General features: G+C 39.7%; 1 protein-coding gene across 1 annotated transcript in view; it reads left to right on the top strand.

Annotated features, from left to right (window-relative positions):
• USH2A (usherin) overlaps positions 1–20,825 on the top strand; it is a 594,633-nt gene that overhangs the window by 8,713 nt on the left and 565,095 nt on the right. The window contains exon 2 of the mRNA XM_063125387.1: positions 304–469. Within this exon, the coding sequence (XP_062981457.1) occupies positions 304–469 (166 nt within the window). The remainder of the gene's footprint in view (positions 1–303; positions 470–20,825) is intronic.

Genomic DNA, 20,825 nt, shown 5'->3' with positions numbered 1-20,825 from the left:
CTCTTGCATACTGCAGAATGCAAAAGATATTGGTGCATGCACAGATATTGATGCAGCATTCACGTTGTAGGCCAAATGTAGCCTTGGCAATGGTGGTGGCCATATGGTACCATGCACCCTCACAGGCAACAAATGGTCCTTCTTAATTTGCTTTAGCCCCAATTTAAGTTCCGCCCAAATTTGTAGGTATTTGCCTACAATGTGCCACATCAATTCTATGCCTTTACCTGCTGCTATGTAATACAATTTAGCTATTTTTCGGGAAGCTGACCTTCGGGTTTTTCTTCTTTATTGTTTCCAAAGGTGTATGGTGGAGAAAGCTGTTGATGGGCAGACTGTGTTCAAGCTTACAATCTCAGAGAAAGAGACCATGTTTTATTATCGCACTGTAAATGGGCTGCAGCCACCGATAAAAGTAATGACACTGGGGAGAATTCTTGTGAAGGAATGGAATCATCTTAGCGTGCAGGTGAGTGAAATAATAATAAAAAAACCACCACACATTTAGCATGGATAAAGTCTTGAATTGTATGTGCAAGGTGCATCTGAAAAAACACAAAAATGGTAGAGTTCAAGTTAAAATATAGTGGTAAATTGGAGAGGAAGCGATAATAGATCTCATTATTTTAGGCTTTGGTCTTTAATGAAGCAACCTAAATTAATGAAGTTTGAGCAACAGGGAGTTTTCTTTGGAATTTGAAACGTTGGTTTAACACCTCCCCTGAAAATACAGAAGAAAATAAGATAATTCCATTTCCCCCTGTAATAGTCACTACTAAATTGTAGATCAAGCAAGCATAGTAATACAAAGCAGGTAATGAATCGTTTGATTGGTTATATAGATTTATTTAGAGATACCACCTGCCCTATCACAAAGGTTGATAGTGAATGGAAAGAGATGGAGTGCCTGGATTAATTCCCTATTATATAGGGGATCACCACTGCATTGGCTAACTGAACTCATGGTTCAGGGAAACACAAAAACAACAGCACTCCTATGCATATGGAGCACCAAATTTAGATGAATAATTTGTCTGGGAAGCTGGTTTTTATACACATTTAGTGTTGCTGGATTAGAGGAACAATGTCCTATATAATTCTCCTAAATTATTATTTTTTAAATAAAACATATTTTCTTCCTTTCCTATTTGCAGTTTACCAAATTTCTGGGGTGTATTTATTTATTTATTAACTGATAATAATGTTACTTAAACTCTCTGTTATGTATTCTGTATCATGGACTACATTTTCTAGTCTACATTTTTGAAACAATAGGCTATATTCTACCATATGTGTGTTCTGTTGTTAATTCTTGACCAAGCACATGCAGTAATTATTCTTCTGGCAGAATTATTTCTTATCTTTTTAAGACAAATCTATTATCTTCTTTTTGTGATTGTTTTTCTTGCTTATTTCTCTCCTTCCCCTGATATAACAGCAAATTGATGTGAATATATTAGTTTTGGCAGTTGGATTGAAACAGTGACCTTAAGACCAAACTAGTGAACTTTACTCTCTGTGGATGTTACATTTATGCTATTAATATCATCCACATTTTGTAGTGGATTCAGAAGCTGCTAAAGGCTGTGATTTTACAGTGAAAATGAGGTCACATTTCCTTAAATGATAATAAATTCCTGTTCTTAAAAAGTGCTACTCAATTTTTGTTGTTGTTTCGTTGGTTTTTTGTGATAGGCGTGTTTAGGAGGAAACAGTAGTCCTATTCAGGTATTACTGGAGTGAAGGGGATACACTAGGTCTGAAGGGCTGCACATGTACACCTTCCTCCAACAGAGAGTTTATGTTAAATAAATGTAATGTTCCTCGTTGTTGTGTAGTGAGGGATAGCTATTGCAGTGGGGAAGCTTTTCTACTCGTGGAAGTTCCTACCTATCGCAGAAGTTTATCCTCATGCCATGAGGAGACAGGATGATTATGCAAGCCTAAACATGTAGTCTGACCGAATTGATGTTATCTCTTTTCTTCAGCAGATTTGTGGGTTATTGGGGGCGGCATTCTACCAATGGTGTCCATTTTGCTGCTACACAGCCACCACTGACTACAACCCATAACCAATATCTCATGTCCTGAATTAGTATTTCCTATAGGGCTCAACATGATGAGCAGCTGGACTGCCACATTGGCACATAGGATCAAGAACCCACAGACACAATATCTGTAATAATCCCTAGCACTATCTGTGCTGAGTAGATGTGTGGTAAAGGCAATACATAGCAGCTCCACTGTGTTGAGCAGCTCTACTATGGGAAGCCAATGTAACTAGGCCCAAGGTTAAGGTAAGAGGTTAATAAGTAGGACATAACTGGACCAGGTGTCCACCACCAGCTAGGGATAAGATATTGTGGTGGTGGCTGGTATGTAATGTCAGATATGACTGCTCTATAGAATCTAGTTTTCCTAGCATGTTTACTTACATTTGTCAGTATTTCCTCCTCAATAAATCAATAAATTTTAAGACCTTTAGCTGAAATCCCATACCTACTTACCTGGTGTATATAAGCAATTATTATTATTATTATTATTATTATTATTATTATTATTATTATTATTATTTCTTACCCACCTCTCCATTTTGATCGAGACGGGGAACAGCAATAAGTATAAAATACATAAAATACCGATTAAAAACATAGTATACATTGTAATAATAATAATAAATTTGTAATAATAATAATAATAAACCTATATTCACCAGTTGCTGAGGAATATGGGTGGGAGGGTCCTGTTGCACCATGTCCTGCTTCTGGTTCCCTGGTTGACAGCTGGTTGGCCACTGTGTGAACCATGTGCTGGACTAGATGGACCCTCGATCTGATCCAGCAGGGCTCTTCTTATGTTCATATGTTCTTATGGGAGTAATCCCCACTGAAACCCTGTATAGGATGGTGTGATTAAAAAAATCATGCTTTCATATCCACAGTTGCCAAAACTAGGGTGGTCATTGGAATCAACCAACCAGGAATGTTTATTTCAAATTCAGTATCTGCAATTATTAAATAACGTTTTTATAGCCTTTATTTTGCTTGATCATATCTGTGTAACTTTGCCATATTTTGGCAGCTAGAAGCACATTAAAAGCCTTAGAAAGTAAGTTTAAATTCACAATGCGAAGAGGTAACCAGAACTGAATTACTCTCCTGGGAGCAAAATGCTCTTAGAGTGCCTGTTGAAATCAGCATTATCATTTCAATACATGTCAAATGTGAGTCATTTCCTAGTTTAGGGAAAAAAATTCTTTATAAATCTTTAAATCTTCCAGTTCTTTCAAGAAAAGGTTAAAGTACTTATGATTTAATGAGACCGCTTTACATCATAACTGTTTGACTATCAAGAGAAAACTTGTCCTTTTCAATTTGTGAAATCCATTTTTTTTTATTTATTTTCCTCGAATGTTTTTAGGGATTCTATATTTTATGGTTAATGCCAAGAAAAGGACAACCTTAAATAGAGTGAACAAAATATTTACTTCTTCATTTCAAGTGTGCCAAGTAAAAGTAAAGCAAGAGGTGCATCCCTATTACCATCAAGGCATTGAGTTAATTCCATCTTACTTTGATCTCTTACACATCATCATCTTTTATATCTCAGTTTATAAATGTTTGTTAATTGACTAAGTGTGCAACTCTATGCATGTTTAGACTAGGGGAATCCGTTTCTCTTTTTGCTTAATGGAGTTCCTTAGTGAGCCCGACTCAGCTTGTATTTATGGGCTGAGCCGCAGCTTTTACCCCGAAATGCAGGAACTTTCTGTGTATTGCCCCCACCCCACCCCAAGCAAGCATATAGAGATTTTCACAAATTGCAGCTGAAATTTGCACTAAATTATGCAAAGTTGCACAAAATTCTGTCATAATTTGCGCAAATTAAAAACCACGAAAAATCCACAAACTGGCCCAGTTTACTACAGACTGAGTCGGGTTTAGCAGCTGAAGATGGATCAAAGTTTGTGTGTGTGTGAACCAATGAAAGTTTATTGAGCTCCACCCTGCCAAATGAATTCCTCCGACATCCCTAGTGTAGACAGAAAAAAGGGCTGCTAGCATTCTCCAGCCACCTAACCCATAGTTAGCTGTTACGTGTGAACTGGGTCTATGTATAGGCCATCCAATAATAAAGTTTTCTGTACAATAAATTGCTTTATTGTATAATAAAAACAATTTAAAATTCAATAAACAAGAACAACAAAAGTCTAAATACAGCATAAAAGCACAAGTTACAGAATAGAAATGTCTTAAAGCTAAGATCATTTATAATGCTTCAGCAAAAATCCCACCCCCCCAATCTGGTACCCAAATGACACTGAAGTATGTGCTAGGCATACTTGGAAAGAGCATTCCAATGCTGGAACACCATCACTGGAAAGACCGTACTTCTCTCTCTTTCTCTCACTTTCCCCTCCCACTTTGCTTTTCCTTTTGCTTTTAATATGTGTTTTGAGGTTGTTGTGGTGGAGAGTTGGCAATGATAGATCTGTTGGAGGGAGAGGGGTTGGGGGTGTGAGTAAGAAGGAATATTTTCATTACAAATATTAAATGTTTGCATTCCTTAAAATGTTAAATTAACACTTATTTGAAAGAAAGTAAAAAAGTATATAGGAGCAATAGGGTCAGAGAAGTGTGGAAAACAAGTCCTATGAGGAAATGATGCCCATGTTTAGCCTGGAGAAGGGACTCCTAAAATCTAATAGGCTTGAGTTTCAGATGGATTTTGGTTGAACATTAGAAGAAACGTCTTGATGATAAGAGACGTTTGACAATGGAACCAATTACCTGGTTATTATTATTATTATTATTATTATTATTATTATTATTATTATTTATATAGCACCATCAGTGTACATGGTGCTGTACAGAGTAAAACAGTAAATAGAAAGACCCTGCCGCATAGGCTTACAATGTAATAAAATCATAGTAAAACAATAAGGAGGGGAAGAGAATGCAAACAGGTACAGGGTAGGGTAAGCAGGCACAGGGTAGGGTAAAACTAACAGTAGAAAGTAACAGTAGAAGTCTGCACAACATCTACTTGTTGTAGATGTTGTTGTAGATGTAGATGTTGTTGTAGATGTTGTGGTGGTGGGGTCTTCCTAGCTGGAGGTTTGAGTGGAGGCCAGATAGCCATCTGTTGGGATCTCTGATTCAAGATTTCCTGCACCAAGTAGGGGATTGGACTAGATGGCCTACAAACCCCCTTCAAGTCTATTCTATATTACTATATTTAGAGCACAATCCTATGTATGCTTAGACAGACAGAAAGAAAAACACTGGAGTTGTAGGGCTTTTTCCTGTGTACATATGCACAGGATTGCACCCTAAATGTATTAGGAAATTATATAAAGCAGAAAATAGACTGGTCGCTGCAGTTTATATTCTAATGTATGTTGATGTTCAAACTTCCTTATTCACTTAGACACACAGGCCAAGGTGCCTTTCTCTGAATTGCTCCCTGCTCCCTGTGCAGGGCCAGCTAGACAGGCTACTCTGAGGAGTCTCAATGAATGGGTAAGATGGTGGTATAGGGAAGAATGGGGTTCAGATATGTTAGGCACTGGAGAATATTTTGGGACAAACAGGGCCTGTACAAGTGGGATGGGCTCCACTTATTCCAGAAAGGAACCAGACTGCTCATGCTTAACATAAAGCTCTATCACACTGGTGGTTAACATGCTCCCTACCTTCGCTTCTTCGTGTACACAAATAATGGAAGTGGTACCACTGTTATAGGAATTCCTGCACTTGTCTTGGACTGCCATGCAGATTACCAGTGGACTGACATGGGGATAGCATGGGTGCTCTGTGGTTTGCATGGATTGGGTTCACTGATTCAGTACATCTGTGACATGGGGAAAAGAAAACCTGACTAGAAATAGTTCTGCTTCAGCAGTGCCCTATGGATTAATCAATGCGTACTTCTTATTGCTGATCTCTCTTATCTCTGTAAGTAGTTTCTTCTTCTTTGGGTGATAAAGAACAAAGATTTACTTCAATAACAATACCTCATTTGACATCTATATTTTGCTGCTAATTTACATGATTACATACAGTTCAGAGGGTGGAGGGGTAGAACCCCAAATCAGTAGTAGAAGTGTAATTTTTAAACAAGCTGAGGGGGTGGGGGAAATGCCTGCATTATTATGAGATTTCATCAGATGAACTCTAGAGCGTTTTGTTTAAATTAATTTGGGTAATTCTTTTTGAGGTTGCTGTTTTAGTTCTAAAAGGCAGCTTGATAAATCCTTAGCGTCTCTTTTGATATTATAATCGAGATCCTTGGAGTTGGAATCCAGTCCCTCTTGTAATTAGAGAGAAAAATAAAGTTATGATGTAGCAAGGAAGCAATTGTTCATGATTGGTTTTCAGATACAATGATGAGGATCCCCTTGATTATGGCTTATTCTTAGGGCTCTGGTGCTATTCCTATTTGTTTAGAAACTGCATTTGTTTAGAATACTGCCCAAATTCTAGGGCAGTATTAAAGGTACAGCATTACTCTCTCCTGCATCTGGCCACCCTGTTTATAGTTTCACATTTATGGAAGTAACGCTCATGATATTTGAGACTGCATGGTCCCTGGCCAACAGCGGGTTGGCCACTGTGTGAACAGAGTGCTGGACTAGATGAACTCTTGGGCAGGATCTACACTACTGCTTTAAAGTGCTTTAAAGCGCTTTGTAACAGTTTTGACATCTGTTGGGGCCCAGGACACACTCCGTATACAGTTGTCAAAACTGTTATAAAGCGCTTTAAAGCAGTAGTGCAGATCCGGCCAGTTCTGATCCAGCATGGCTCTTCTTATGTTCTTATGACAAATTTATATTGTTTTTAGTCTGCTTTTATATTTGTATTGTTAACATACAATTCTTGCTTAAGATCAATGATGTTATCTGCCCACTGACCAAATTGATGGGATCTCTTGATGGCAAGTGAATGAGGTGATAACAAGAGATTCAAGTCTTATCGTTATTTTTGACAGATTAGCATAGAGAAAGTCGGAGGATGAGGAATAATCAAGCAGAGGTTGACTACTTCTTTCTTTTTCTTTTATGGAATCCGTACTTCCCAGTAGCAGTTTAAATGGATTACTTCTTTGTAAGATTGTTTGCATTTCTGATTAAAAGATTAAAGTTGCATTTCAGCTGGCAGAAGATTTGTTTTGTTTTGTTAAACCTTGGTGTATTTTAAAAGTTGGACCTATGCTGTCAGAAGTAAGTAGTTTACTTCAGGTAACTATACATAAGTTTACAGTCATGGCCCTTAGACTTAATTTTGAGATCTTATTAGTGGTATCTTTGTTCTGGATATCTGTGGTTTATGATGAAATGTTTAAACAGGATGTTAGCTCCTTTGACTATAAGCAATTGGAAAACAATATCTCTTGCTCCTGGAATGTGACCATGAGCATCTCTTCACGAACAATTTATTGTACATTCATGATTGGCCACTGATGGGAGTTAGCAGGTCCTTTACATGATGTTGTCAACCTCCAGGACTTTTCCTGCACTTTCCCCCTTTATCCTGCTTTTAAAAAGATCAGAGACAGTGTAAAAAGAGGCGTCCTTCCAATTGATCAGCTGTGTGAAATGCTGTCGTTGTGCTATAATTCAGTCACTAGATGGCACTGTGTAATGGAAAAGATGGGAAAAGGAAGTTTTCAATACAACTCAACTCAACTCACGTGTTTGCCATGTATAGAAGCCCATCCTAATCCCAGAAAGAAACTGGAAGCAGAAAGATCCAGTAAGGGTGCACGTTTTTTGTTTAATGCAAAATTTCTATGAATTATGCTTGGGTGGCATGGCTATGCGGGCTGTCATAATTTGTCATTGCTCCACTAAAATCCTGCTTCCTTATCTTTGCCTTGCATTGTGAGTGGATTTAGGGCAGCCTTGTACATAACTGTTACAGATTGGAGAGACTAGGAAACAGACTGTGGTTTTGCCATGTTGACTGCCTTGTGTCAACCAGCGAATGGAAGGTGGCCTTCGACAAGTTATGTAATGCTCTGCGGTTCAGTTTTGGTTAACGTGCCACTCACATACTTCCCAGGTATTGCATTGTAGGATTAGCTTGAGTTTTTTCTCCCATTTGGCGCAAACTGACCATGGGAACAAGGTGGCTTCCCTCCCGTCACAAACACCTATTCAGCACTACAATGTCAGGGACTGTGCATCCCGGCAGCAATTCCAGAGTTGTTTAAATCAATGGATGATTACAACCCAGGAATGCCCTGTTTTTAGATTGTTTCATGATGTGCGATTGTGAACCCAGAAACTCTGGCTTGTTTATGGATTAAACAACCCATAGTTAGCCCAGCAATTGACCAGTGTTTGTTGTTGGGTTAACTGTGGGTTGTTTCTGGGTTCACAAGTCATGGAACAACCCAAGAACAGGGCATTCCTGGGTTGTTAATTAAAAGTGGAAATGATGAGCTCGCCATCTCTGCTCGTCTCCATCATTTGTCTGTGTGTAGGGTGAACTAGCGCAGAGAAAGCCCTTTGTTCTTTTGTTTGGTTGCATTTTAATCCAGTTGAAAGGTCCTTTAAATAGGTCACTTTTTGCAGAGTCAGTTTAGGCTAAACGATGACATGTTTAAAGAAGGTATGTTGATGAGTAACCCAAGATATCTCTTCAAGGGTTATAAGGCTCAGAAAGAACTACCAGGGTGCTGGTCAGCACCCACCCAAAGCTTTTCAGGCCTCCCTTAGCACAACTTTGATGTGTAGGGTGTGCACAGAGTAAAACTGTTGACTGTTTGGGGGCTCTGAGAAGACAGATTCTCCACTACGTCATTCAATGGGAGTTGCTTGCTGTACTGGAGTTAGGAGTAAAATACAATTTTAGTTAAAGTTTCAACTTGTTGCAGATCCTTCAATATTAATAAAAATATGGCCCTTGCTTAATTCAAGAATGTGTGTCTCATCTCTTCATTCCTTCTCTATGTGCAATGTATCATTTGTCTCTTTTTACTAGTGTATGGTAATAGGCTTGTACACACCTGTATGAAGACCTTGGGAAGCAACTCTAATTTTTATGTGTTTTATAGCAACTTGTTCATGGTTGGTGCTAAATTTAGTAGCAGTAGCAGCCATAGTAATGAACCTTTCAGATTGGATGTCTTAGGGCACTAAGATTCTTTTTGCCCAGGCAATTAATGATGCACTTGATTTGTTATATTTCAGATATCCTCCTGTATGGTACAGGTGGGCATTAAAGGCTTTTGCAAGATGCTCATAAGGAACCTCTTAGATTATCTGGAATAACTGAGGCACCTTCAGAGTCAGACCACATTCTGGTTTCTTTCTGATCTAACTGTGTGAGGTTAAATTTGTATTAAAACAGAGCTAGTTCTTCAACTTCAAGTTAATTGCTTCAGGTGCTCAACAGAGTCCCATCATTGGTTCCTTCCTTTTCTTTTAATTTACATGGTTCTTTGAGGGATTCAGGTTGAACTAGTGGCACTACATACAAAAGGAAAGACTTGGATTGAAGGAAAACCATTTCCCGTTGAGAAGGGATTAGCATTGTAGGAGATAGTGAGAAAGAAAAGTAAAGGAGGGCAAAGAGAAAAGCTAAAATATCTTTTAGACAAATGCTAGGAGCATATGTAATAAGACTGCTGAATTGGAGTGACATGTTTTCAAGGATAAGAAAGATATTATTGGAATAAGAGAGACAACCAAGAAAATGAAAGGGGATTTAAAATGCCAAGATAGAGAAAGAGTTTTAGTGAGGGGAGAGAACTAATATAAAGCTGGAAGAAAGGTAGTAATATTGGTGAAGGATGATATTGAATTTGCAGCAGAAGTAAAAAACACACACACACACACCCTGAAATACTCCTATAAACATTTTGACTGATTCAACAGAGAGAGTTTGTGTAGCTGTTGAGGGCAATACAAAGTAGTTGGGATATTTTGAATGCTGCTGTTTAGCCAAAGAAATAGTCGAGGACTTTGATCACTGGTGGGATAAAGAGAGGATTTGAGAAGGGAAGGGGATTTTCCAGTGAATAGCTGACATATTGAGAGTTTTTAAAAGGGCAAAATTTCCAAAAGCCAGTATTTGATCGCACCCTTCATACAGTTTCTCCAAGCTCCCAGTGATAGTACGATCTGAATATTGTTGTGTGGGGGATATGTATCAATCTAAATCTGTATATGAATATGGTGAACAGGTAGGATCAAGCAATCATATAAGCATTCAATTTTAAACACATGTGAGAGTATGTAATAGACAGCCAAAATGGTCCCAAAGTTATTGATTTTTTTATATATATTTTTATTTTAAAAAAGCTAACGTTGAAAGAAAGAGCTAAAATGCTCTAGGGATTTTTGCCTGCAATCTTGTGATGAATGGGAAATCCACTCCACACAAGTGGAAAATATACAGCCTATAAAATGCTTCGAGAAGCTGCAATTAAAATTCATCCCAGTTAAGTCAAAAAAGGGAAAAGCCGATATGGGCCTGAGGCAAAAGAAAGAAAGGCAAAGAGATAACTTGCTCCTCCCGACCCCATTCTTCTGCCTTTCCCCCTCACTCTTCTTTACCAATCCCCCTTTATCCTCCCTGGATCCTCTGTTTTATGACAGTTCTGTCACTCTGATCCCCTGATGAGGTTTCTTTTTCTGTCTCTGCCATTGCTTTGCAGAGCAATGGGCAAATCCTTAGAAGGAAGGGTTAGGAGACACATCTCTATTTTCCACTTTTCCTGCTGACTTTTTCAGGCCTTCTTGCCCCTCAGAATGGCTTCAGGGCGTAGGTATTCATAGATAACCTAGTGGTTCTATCTCTGCCTTAACATGCCACTGTATTCTTTCATGCTAAGGAAATAAATGAAGATGCAAAAGATGAACTGATCAAAAGATGAACTGGGCTCTTTTTCCTGCACATAATCAGTGTGTGTTTAAAAAGAAAGAAAGAAAGAAAGAAAGAAAGAAAGAAAGAGTGGCACCCCCATAATAGCAGGCAACGTTGGATCACAATTTGCTTGTGTTTGTTTTGAGAGGTAAAAAATAAAGAATTAGGTTTGGTGGTGGATGTAGCGATAGAGATTCTCTAAATGGGAAAACAAAATGGTAAAAACAAAAAAACAAAAACCTTTCTATTTCAATCTGGTCTCCAATAATTAGATTGAGATGGTGAAGGATATCTTTGTGGTAACAGATTTAATATACCGAAAACAAGATTCTTAAAAGATGTAGGTCAGATTAAAGCAGTACTTCTCAAATTGTGAAACAGCTCTTTCTAAAGATGTCCAAGTAGTGTCCAGGGGAGGCACAGGCTCCTCCTGGAACTTCCCCAGTGTGTGTCTTGTCCAGAGTGTGAATAAGGCAAAATGCTTAACTGTATGTAACACATAAACATCTGGAACAAACCCCAACAAACCCTTCTTTTTAGGAAAAACATCTTTTGAAGAAGAGAAATGGTGGAGGAAGGAGTTGCACCCTACCGGCTTTTTCATTGCAAAAATCTAAAGCAGCTTTTGCCCTTCTAGTGTCTAGACACCCTTGCAAACATTCATCTAGAATCTTGGGACAAAGGATTTGGGGTAGAAAAGCAGGGCCCAAACATGTCGGGGATGGGTGGCGGCGACAATGAGGTTAAATTAGGGTGACCATATGACTGGATTTGCCCGGATTTGTCCAGGTTTTTGGTGGCAAATCCGGGAGGGGAGGGGAAATCCGGATTTTTTTCAAAGAGCAGCTCTAATGGGAATTAACAAAAATGCTTATAACTCCATCATTTTTTAAGATAAAGACATGAAACTTGGCACAATGGTAGCTCTTAGGAAGGGCTTTAGTCATACCAAATTTGAAACAGATCCGTTCATCCATTGATTTTTTAGGCATTTTTTAAAAATTGAGGTTTTAAAATTATTATTGTTAAAATCATCATTTTTAAAGATAGAGAGATGACACTTCACACCATGATAGGATTTAGGTAGAGCTTTAGCCACACCAAATTTGAAATAGATCCATTCATCCACTGATTTTTTTTAGGATTTTTTTAAAAATTGAGGTTTTAAAATTATTATTTTTAAAACTGTCATTTTTAAAGATAAAGAGATGAAACTTGGCACCATGATTGCTCTTAACAAGGACTTTAGCTATGCCAAGTTTGAAACAGATCTGTCCATCCATTGAGTTTTAGGATTTTTTTTAAAGTTTGAGGTTTTAAAATTATTTTTTTTAAATGACATTTTTAAAGATAAAGGGCAGAAAGTTGGCACCATGATAGCTCTTAAGGAGAGATTTAGCCATGCCAAGTTTGAATCAGATCTGTTCATTCATATTTTTTTTAGGATTTTTTTTTAAAGTTCAAAGTTTTAAAATCATTGTGTTTTAAAACTGCCGGAGCCATATCCTTCAAACTCAAGTTGTCAAACCTCCTCTTTAGGGTATTGCATATTGAGCAGTTTCAGCCCTTGGCATTAAGGGGATCTCCAGTCTTAAGGTAAGAAGTCCTGGGCAAGCAGGGCACCTTTCCTGTTGCAGATTTGGTGTGCAGTCGGGTACCTGGAGCTCAGCAGAGGCAAGGCATCCACAAATCAAAATGTGGGAAAGGAGAGGTCAGTCAAAGCTGTCCACAGGGCAAAACAGAATGGGCCAGAGGCCTTTTTCTCAAATTTCCACATCATGGGCGATGAAGGGTCATCTTTAGAGAAAAACTCTCATGACCATCAGTAGGGTGCCAGTCAAGAGAGAGTCTCTCTTCTTTGCAGATGCCCTGTTGCTGCAAATGTTGGAACCTGGCATGTCGTTGCTTTGCTTCGCTACCACTTCCCTTCCACTTCACTTTGTTCACTTGTGAGCTAGGCTCTGATTGCACTGCTGGGATGCAATGCAGAACATTTGAAATGCATACCAGAGAAAAATTGATAGATTTGTGGCTTTGGCTGGCTGGCATATCTCTTAGAGACAGACTGAAGCCACAACTCAGAGATAGCTGTAGCTGAGCCCTGAGAAGCTGCTGTACCACACAGAGCCTTTTTAAGAGTGTCTCAGAGTCTAGTTTTGGTGTAGGCAGAGGCGGCTGGCGGTGGAGTTTTTTTAAAAAACAAGAGTCACCAGATGCAACCAAGCCATAAGCTGTTGCCCTATCCCCAGCCACAGGGTACAAGTGCACAGCCTGGCTGGACCGTTGGGAGACTTTGGCAGAGAGAGAGGGGGGGTGGGGGATTATTTGAGGCTGGAAATGTTGGCAGGCTGGCATAAGGCAGAGAGAGGCTGAAGGCAACCCAGATGCACCTGTAGCTTGGTCCTGAGGCTGGCTTGACAAACAGAGTGTTTTAAGAGTGCATCAAAGTTGTACAAAAGGAGAGGAGGTGGAGGCGGCTGGTGGCAGAGGTTTTTAAAGTATTGGTCAAAAGGCAGGATATAATAGTAATAATAATAATAATAATAATAATAATAATAATAATAATAATGTAAGAGTCACCAGACATGACCAAGCAATAACCTGCAATAAGCAATATCCCAAGCCACAAGTGTGCAGCCTAGCTGGACCATTGGGAGACTTTGGGAGGGAGGGGAGAGAGAGAGATTGTTTGAGGCTGGAGGCTTTGGTTTGTCTGCAATGACTTAGAGTGAGAGACAACAGAGGCTGCAAAGACAACCCAGAGACATCTATTGTAACTTAGCCCCATGGTGCTGGCATGAAACGCAGGGCATTAGGAAGAGGGTCTCAGAGTCGCATGTTTGTGCAGGAAGTAGACAGGAGTTCGAAGTCTGGATGTGCGAAGTGGTTCCAACACACAAGCCTTGAGAAGCTAATGTATATAAGTGAGAAGTGTGAATGGGCAAAGTAGTGTTCACTGCCACAACACCCACCCTAATGTTAGAGTAGAGAAACTTGTGACAATTATACACAAGCTTTTTTAAAAAAATGAAATTTAAAAAAGCCAGCCATCCGGCTGGCCAGTAGCAAACCCTGTTAACAACAGCAGCAGCTTGCAATGAGTGAAGATACAGTCAGAAAAGACATTTGAGGGAAGGGGAGAATGTAACACAGAGTACAGCAAAAGCTTCAAAGTACAGCAAAACCTACAAAAGTAGGAGTGAGTGAAGTTAATTTCAGATACATTGAATCTCTCACTTGTTCTTTATTTCAGTGATTTTAACATTAAGATGTTATGTAGAACAGATTTGTCTTAAATGTGTGCATGTGACCAAGGCTATGTTCGGGTGGGCACGCCCCCTTGGGGGCGACCATGTTGTCCTCCTTTTTGGTTTCCAAAATATGGTCACCCTAGTTAAATGATAACATTGTGCTTGGAAATATTTATGGACACATATTTCCCTATTACTGTGTCCCTGTTGTCCAAATCTTGTGAGATTTGCTGGAGCAATTGAGAAGCTGTATTCGAGCAGTAACAGAAGCTTTCTGAATAGTGAATGGCTGAGCTTAGCTCTTCTTTAGAAAACAGAGGCTGTGCTTGTGGAGTTATAAACTAGGACTTGTAGCTTGAGATAGAGAGATTTCTGATGCCCTATGTGCTTCACCAAGGATTGTAAGATGCTTCTTCAGGCTGGATATGTTAAACAAAAATAGCATAGGTTGGGTGTTTGGGGACATGGCAGAAAATTTGGCGTGGGCCCTGGTGTCATTTCAGAAATGTAGAATATGTAATTTCAGAATTAAAGTAGACATTTTTCTTTCTTGACTTCATGGAGCACTCACTTCTGTGGCATTATTAACGCTAAGTAAATGTCTACCTGATTAATGCCTCTGGAGCCCCATTTAATTTCTTTGTATTTATAACATGTATTGCCCTGCTCTTTGGCCCAAGGACTCCCAGAAAGTATAGAATAAAATAGCAACAATAAAACTTAGAACTGCATAAAAACTTGTGCAATAAAACAGCCATCTAAAAGGTCTTGAGTTGACAAATAAAAATATTTCCACCTGGTATTGAAAGATTGGATGGCAAGCAAACCTCCCTAAGGAAAGTTGGGGCCCATAAACAAGAAGGCCCTATCCTTGGTTTCCCCCAGCCTCACCTAAGATGGCAGGGAGACATGGCTTCTGACGATCCAGTTAGGTAATGTGGGAGGAGGTGGTCTTTAATGTAAGTTGCTTGCTCTTTGGAAAAAAAAATCACAACAAGGCCACTATTTAGCATCTGTAAATCTCCATTGTCAAGGACCTTAAACTTGCATTTTGAAGCTTGCTTAGGTCTGCAGAAACAGCAAGGTTGTCAAGTACTTGGCAGACCACAATCCATGACTAGTGAGACTTCATCTTGGTTGGTAAAAAAATGTGCAGTCCTGGTTGAAAGTTAAGCAAGAAAGAAAAGAAAAGGACGAGAGCGTGGTGACTTCAAGTGGCCTTTAGCTGTCAATCATATTTGTATTCCTTCATAATGAGTTGTGATGATTTGTTAACTGTGGGAATTTGCAGAAGGCCGAGCGTGACGGCAAGGTCTTACGGCCTCTTTGCCCACTTGATGACTGGCCGACCAATTTCCGATGATGCTATGAAGGATCATAAAGTTTAGTTCCATGTGCTTTGCGATGATAGTTGCATCTATATTTAAAGCTTTCTGTCACTGAAGCACTCTTGGTGTTGTCAGGCTGTCTGTTGGGCTGGATGAGCTGCAACTTCTTGCAATTGAATGTCAATAAGACCAAAGCAATTTTGGTTGATTCATAGCACCAGCTTAAGCATATTCACTTTCACAGATTACATTTGACAGATAGTTACCTTCAGTTGAACTCTGTGGTTAGAAGCCTTGGTGTACTCTTGACAGAGAGCTTAAGAGTTGATGCCTAATGTTTATTTCATGTCTTATTTTTACCTACCTAATACTGCACGGGGTTGCCCATATTTTAATATATTCAGAACAGAAGTTTCAGTCAGTCCAGCTGTTATCTTTAGGTAAAGTGCCATCCTGATTCAATTTCAATATAAAAATAGTAGCTTGGTTTTCCAATTAGGAAAGTGTTCTTTGTTTTTAATTTCAGAAGATAATCTGACCAACAAAATTGAGGGTTTCTCCCCCACCGCCCCAGTGCAAAGAAATAAATCTAGGAGAACAAAAACACATAAAGGGGCCATGTGGGGAAGAGCCGTTGTTCAGTAGTAAAACATATTCTTCATGTGCAGAAGGTTATAGCGTTTCAGTCCCTGACTTAGCCAGTTCAAAATATATTGTGTTTGAAGCAGGGCTGGGAAGATCCTTTTGATGCTGCCCATCAAAAGATGGACCTGTGGTCTGAATGTGTATAAGGCAGCTTTGGGTGTTTTTTTGTTTTTTAAAAAAGGTAGGATTTTGAACGTTTTTCTTGCAGTGGTATAGCTATATGTAGGGAGTCCTATTGAATTTACTGAAGCACATACATAAGCATGGCTGAATGCACAATGTAAAAGAGAGCTCACAGAATGTTAAAGAGGGCTCACAGCAAGCATGCCTGGCTAAATGTAATTCCTCATGTTTAGAGAATTTTCCATAGTCAAGAAGACTTATTGTGGACAGGGATATTGGTGTAGAGCAACTTTAGTGTGACTAGAAGAATGTCAGTTTCTTGTATGGCGTTGATATTTCAGCATTCAAGAACATAAGAAGTAGGGCTGTGCACAGCCCCTCTCCCTCCCGCCATTCAACTTGGAGGTAAATTTGCGGGTTCCCAATTGGCCTCGATTCAACTCAGAGTGCCTCTGTCCCAGTTTGCCTTGCTTCGGATTCAGTTCCAAATACAAGGCATGTTCAGCTGCTGCGGTTTCCAGGGTTGCAAGGCCAACCTGGACTCCATTGGACTCCCCACCTTCCGTTCTGCCCACTCCCTCTCAGCATCTGCCCCCCTGCTTGCCCCCCCCCTCCTCACTGCCCCACGGGACTTACTTGAGGCCTCCACGTGCTGCTGAGCCACCCAGCCTCCTCTCTGGGCTGCCGTAGGTTTAGTATTATAAACTACGGCAGCAGAAAATCCGTTAAAAAACACACACTTGCTGGAGCAAATTTCTTACTCATCCCTAGTAGAGTGTCCTTTTGTACTGGGGATGGGACTAGGACTACCAACACTAGAATCCGTGGTGGGGGAAATCAAATTATTTGCATAACTTCCTCTGAGTAGGAGGGCTGCTGTAAATGTGAGCTTCCCATTCACATCAATAGAAGGCGCAGATACTTTTTTGCTCTCTCAGAGATGTTGTGCTTGTGGCAGGATAAAAGTGTTGCATCCTATCAACATCCAACCCCTTAATACAGGTTTGGATGCTAAGTCACTCGGGAGGGTTGGGAGGGGGGCTCTTAGATAATATGAGATGTGATACAAGGGACTGCTGGGGGAGAGAGGAAATCAGGCAGGGGTCTGCCCATTTTTCAGCAGTTCTCCCCTTCTTGTGCCCCATCTCATACTAGTCAGAAAGCCTCCTGACCTTTCAGATAGGTTTCTTGGCAGGTGCAATGGGGGAGGAGGGAAAAGTAAACTTTCCTTAAATTAACTTCTCTTAGGATCAAAGCCATAGCATTTTCCTCGGTTCCATTTTTAGTTCCTTAATGGATACATCAAGATCAGGATGTATGAAAGACAGATTTCCAGCTCAAGTGGCAGCGCCACAGTTGGCAAACTGATCAGCAAGTTTTGTTACCAGCTTAGATGTTGCCATTGGTCTGTCAAATACTATGCAGATAAATTATCTGAGCTCGCTCATCCTCCTGGACATCATTCTTTGATTTCTGCTCTGTTAACATGGCATTTGCATCTTTTTTTTGTCTTGTCGAGAACAAGGCCCCAGACAAATTCCTCGTGACATATGCAGAGAAGAGCTTTCATGTTAAAGTGACGTGTTTCTTGTTCTCATGTGTTTGCTATATAAATTCATTATTTCTTGCCAAGCTTTAGATCTGCCAAGATCCCTCTGTGTTCTCTCAATTTTCATTCCAAATCAAATATTAAAATGCAAACAGCAAACAATTATATCACAAATGGGGAATGTCTCACAAGAAGTTAATGATATACAATAAATTGCACATATAAGTGCAAGCTTAATACAGATATGTCTTTATAGTGGATAAAACTGGTATACAAGTTACTATACTAGTAATAATTGCCATGGCATTCCAAGGCATTATGCACCACCAAACTGGGGGAAAAGGAATGTGATAGGCGTAAGAAGAGCATTTCTGATTAATTTGTCATCTTAGAGTTCTTTCAAACACCATAGATTAGTGATGGTGTTGCACCACAATTCTGATCTCCTCCCCACTTTTACAAGCTTTTTTTGGTAATTCAGCACAGGGATAGGCCTAAAAAGAGGAAATATGGGGGAAGCTGGACATGTATGTGCTATATCCTGTACATGTGCATGGTCCAAATCTGCAGCTTGAGATACTTTGGCCTTGTAGTTTATGATGTATTTAAATTTTAATACTTTTATTCTTTCCTGTAAACCGCCTTGTGATGTTCTGAATTCATATTTGCACCTTTGTAAAGCATGATCCAGGACCACAGGCTCAAGTTTGTAACTGAAATGAATTGATCAGTTTTTTGGTTGTAGTGAAAATAATATATTCATACGGAGAATAATATTATGAAGAATATAAGAATAAATTCTGTCCTATGTTTGTAAATCATTAATATCTGCAAGTATGTGTGGCAAATTCATAACTGGAGATATTACTTAATGATAGTTGAGAGTAATGCTTATCAACTGCAATGTTTAGATGGTATAAATCTAGGTTTATTAATCTCCGGGCAGCAGAGCATGTAGCCTTCTTTAGGACATAATTATCCCAAACTTAAAGATGAAATCCAGCATTAAAAACATCATTTTTAATCCACCGACTGACAAAGGAATTGGAAAGCAATAGCAAAAGTACCTGGTAGGAATGTGTGAAGAATCTACCCAGTTGGCATAGGCATGCACAAGGGTTGTCCCGGCTGTTACCAGGCACATCCTAATGTCTCAAGCAATAAGCGATGAATTGAGGGGGTGCATTAAGTAGGAATCCAGATGCAGCGGGGATGGTCCTCCAGCTGCCCTCTGGTTGCTCCACTGCTGCTGCCCTGCGCTGTTGCTCCCGGCAGCCACTCTGCTAGGCGCCTCTCTTCCATGAGCCACGTTTCAAAGAGGCCAAGAGGAGGGCCCCCGAAGGCTAATATCGCCTTGTAAGATCCTCCTCTGGCCAGTGTCACCACAAAGCCCCACCAATGCTGGGGCTTGAGGAACATCTCATTCCCCCCTCCCCCAGCTGCAATGGCCCTCCCATGGTCAGGTAAACTGAATGCAGAGTAGGGCATCAGTGTCTACAGTGTTTAATAAATAAATGAATAAAAATAATGTCATTTATGACTGAGTATTCAATAAATGATCACCTTTAAAAATATTCCCTTGATGACCACCCTAACAAAATGTTCTCTGCGCTCCTATGACAGTTGGGTTTTTTTGTGGGAATTCCCAACCTGTGGACCCAGACTTAAGATGTATTCCATGGAACAAGAAATATGTGCCTGATGGAATGTGCACATTTGCAAATGCGTGAAGACAAATGTGTATATTTACAAAATGCATACAAACACACTGTAGTCAATGGGTAGGTGTGTACAAAATGCATACAATTCAATTCCCACAGGGGAAGGCACAGGAACTACACGTCCCCAATATTCCTGGCAAGAACATAATGATAATTTCTGTCATTGGTGTTAATATATTCTTTCCATATTTATGACATTTATTAGCCATTTTTCATTATAAAATAATCCCAAAGTGAGGGATTTATTAGCCATTTTTATTATATTATTATAATTTCATTTATTAGCCATTTTTCATTATAAAATAATCCCAAAGTGAGGATTATAGGCTGTGGACATGACTGGCAACATTCGAGAAAGCCACAGGAGCCATCTGTCTGCAAGCGTAACAATTGGCTCACCACCCCTGCAAGGGCCTTAAATCAAAGAGATACCCATTCTCAGCAGATACTGATCAGTCCATAATAAGGGAACACCATTAGTCTACTAAAACACCAAATCCACTCTGTGACTTGTAACATGCATTGGGCTGGTTGAAGACAGAGAGAACACATGGTTGACATGGCCGTGAAATCCCGAGCCTCTCTACAAAAGGAGAGTTTGGCATGAATGTATCCATTCTGCAACTGTGATTGATTTGGGACTGCACCATCAAATCCAACACCAGCTCCAGCAGATCATCCAAGGAGTCTTCTAAGCAGCAGGCTGGTTGGTACACTAGCAGAATTCCTGTTCTGTCTCCCAGGGCTACCACAAAATACAAGCACAAGGTCATTTTCCTTATGGGTACTTGGTGAAGGAGGTTGAATTGCTCTTGACCACCACAACTCACCCATCCCCTAACAGTCCTTGGGTTGCTGAGGACATGAAATTGCAAATGGGTAAACAGGAATAAAGAAGGTATCAGTGCTTCATGCAGTCAGGTCTCATTAAAACATACTAAATTTGCACCTTCATCCAGGATCAGGTCCTAGATGATTGTTTCTTTATTGGGATCTTTATCTTTTCCCTATATCTTTTCCCTATAGCTTTTAAATATTGAGTTTGTTCTGACTCTATACTGAGCCTCACCCTACCCGGTGCCTGTTTACACTTCCCTGTGCCTGTTTGCATTCTCTTTCCCTCCTTATTGTTTACTACAACTTTATTAGATTGTAAGCCTATGCGGCAGGGTCTTGCTATTTACTGTGTAATCTGTACAGCACCATGTACATTGATGGTGCTATATAAATAAATAAATAATAATAATAATAATAATAATAATAATAATGGGATTGGTAGAAATAGCTCCAGCTCAGTGCTGGGAGAAAGGTAAACTTAGGGATACCGTCAG

Source organism: Elgaria multicarinata, chromosome 4 (assembly GCF_023053635.1).
Source record: "Elgaria multicarinata webbii isolate HBS135686 ecotype San Diego chromosome 4, rElgMul1.1.pri, whole genome shotgun sequence".
Taxonomy (NCBI): domain Eukaryota; kingdom Metazoa; phylum Chordata; class Lepidosauria; order Squamata; family Anguidae; genus Elgaria; species Elgaria multicarinata.
The sequence above is the reverse complement of the archived record's forward strand: the minus strand, read 5'-3'. Positions and strand labels throughout refer to the sequence as shown.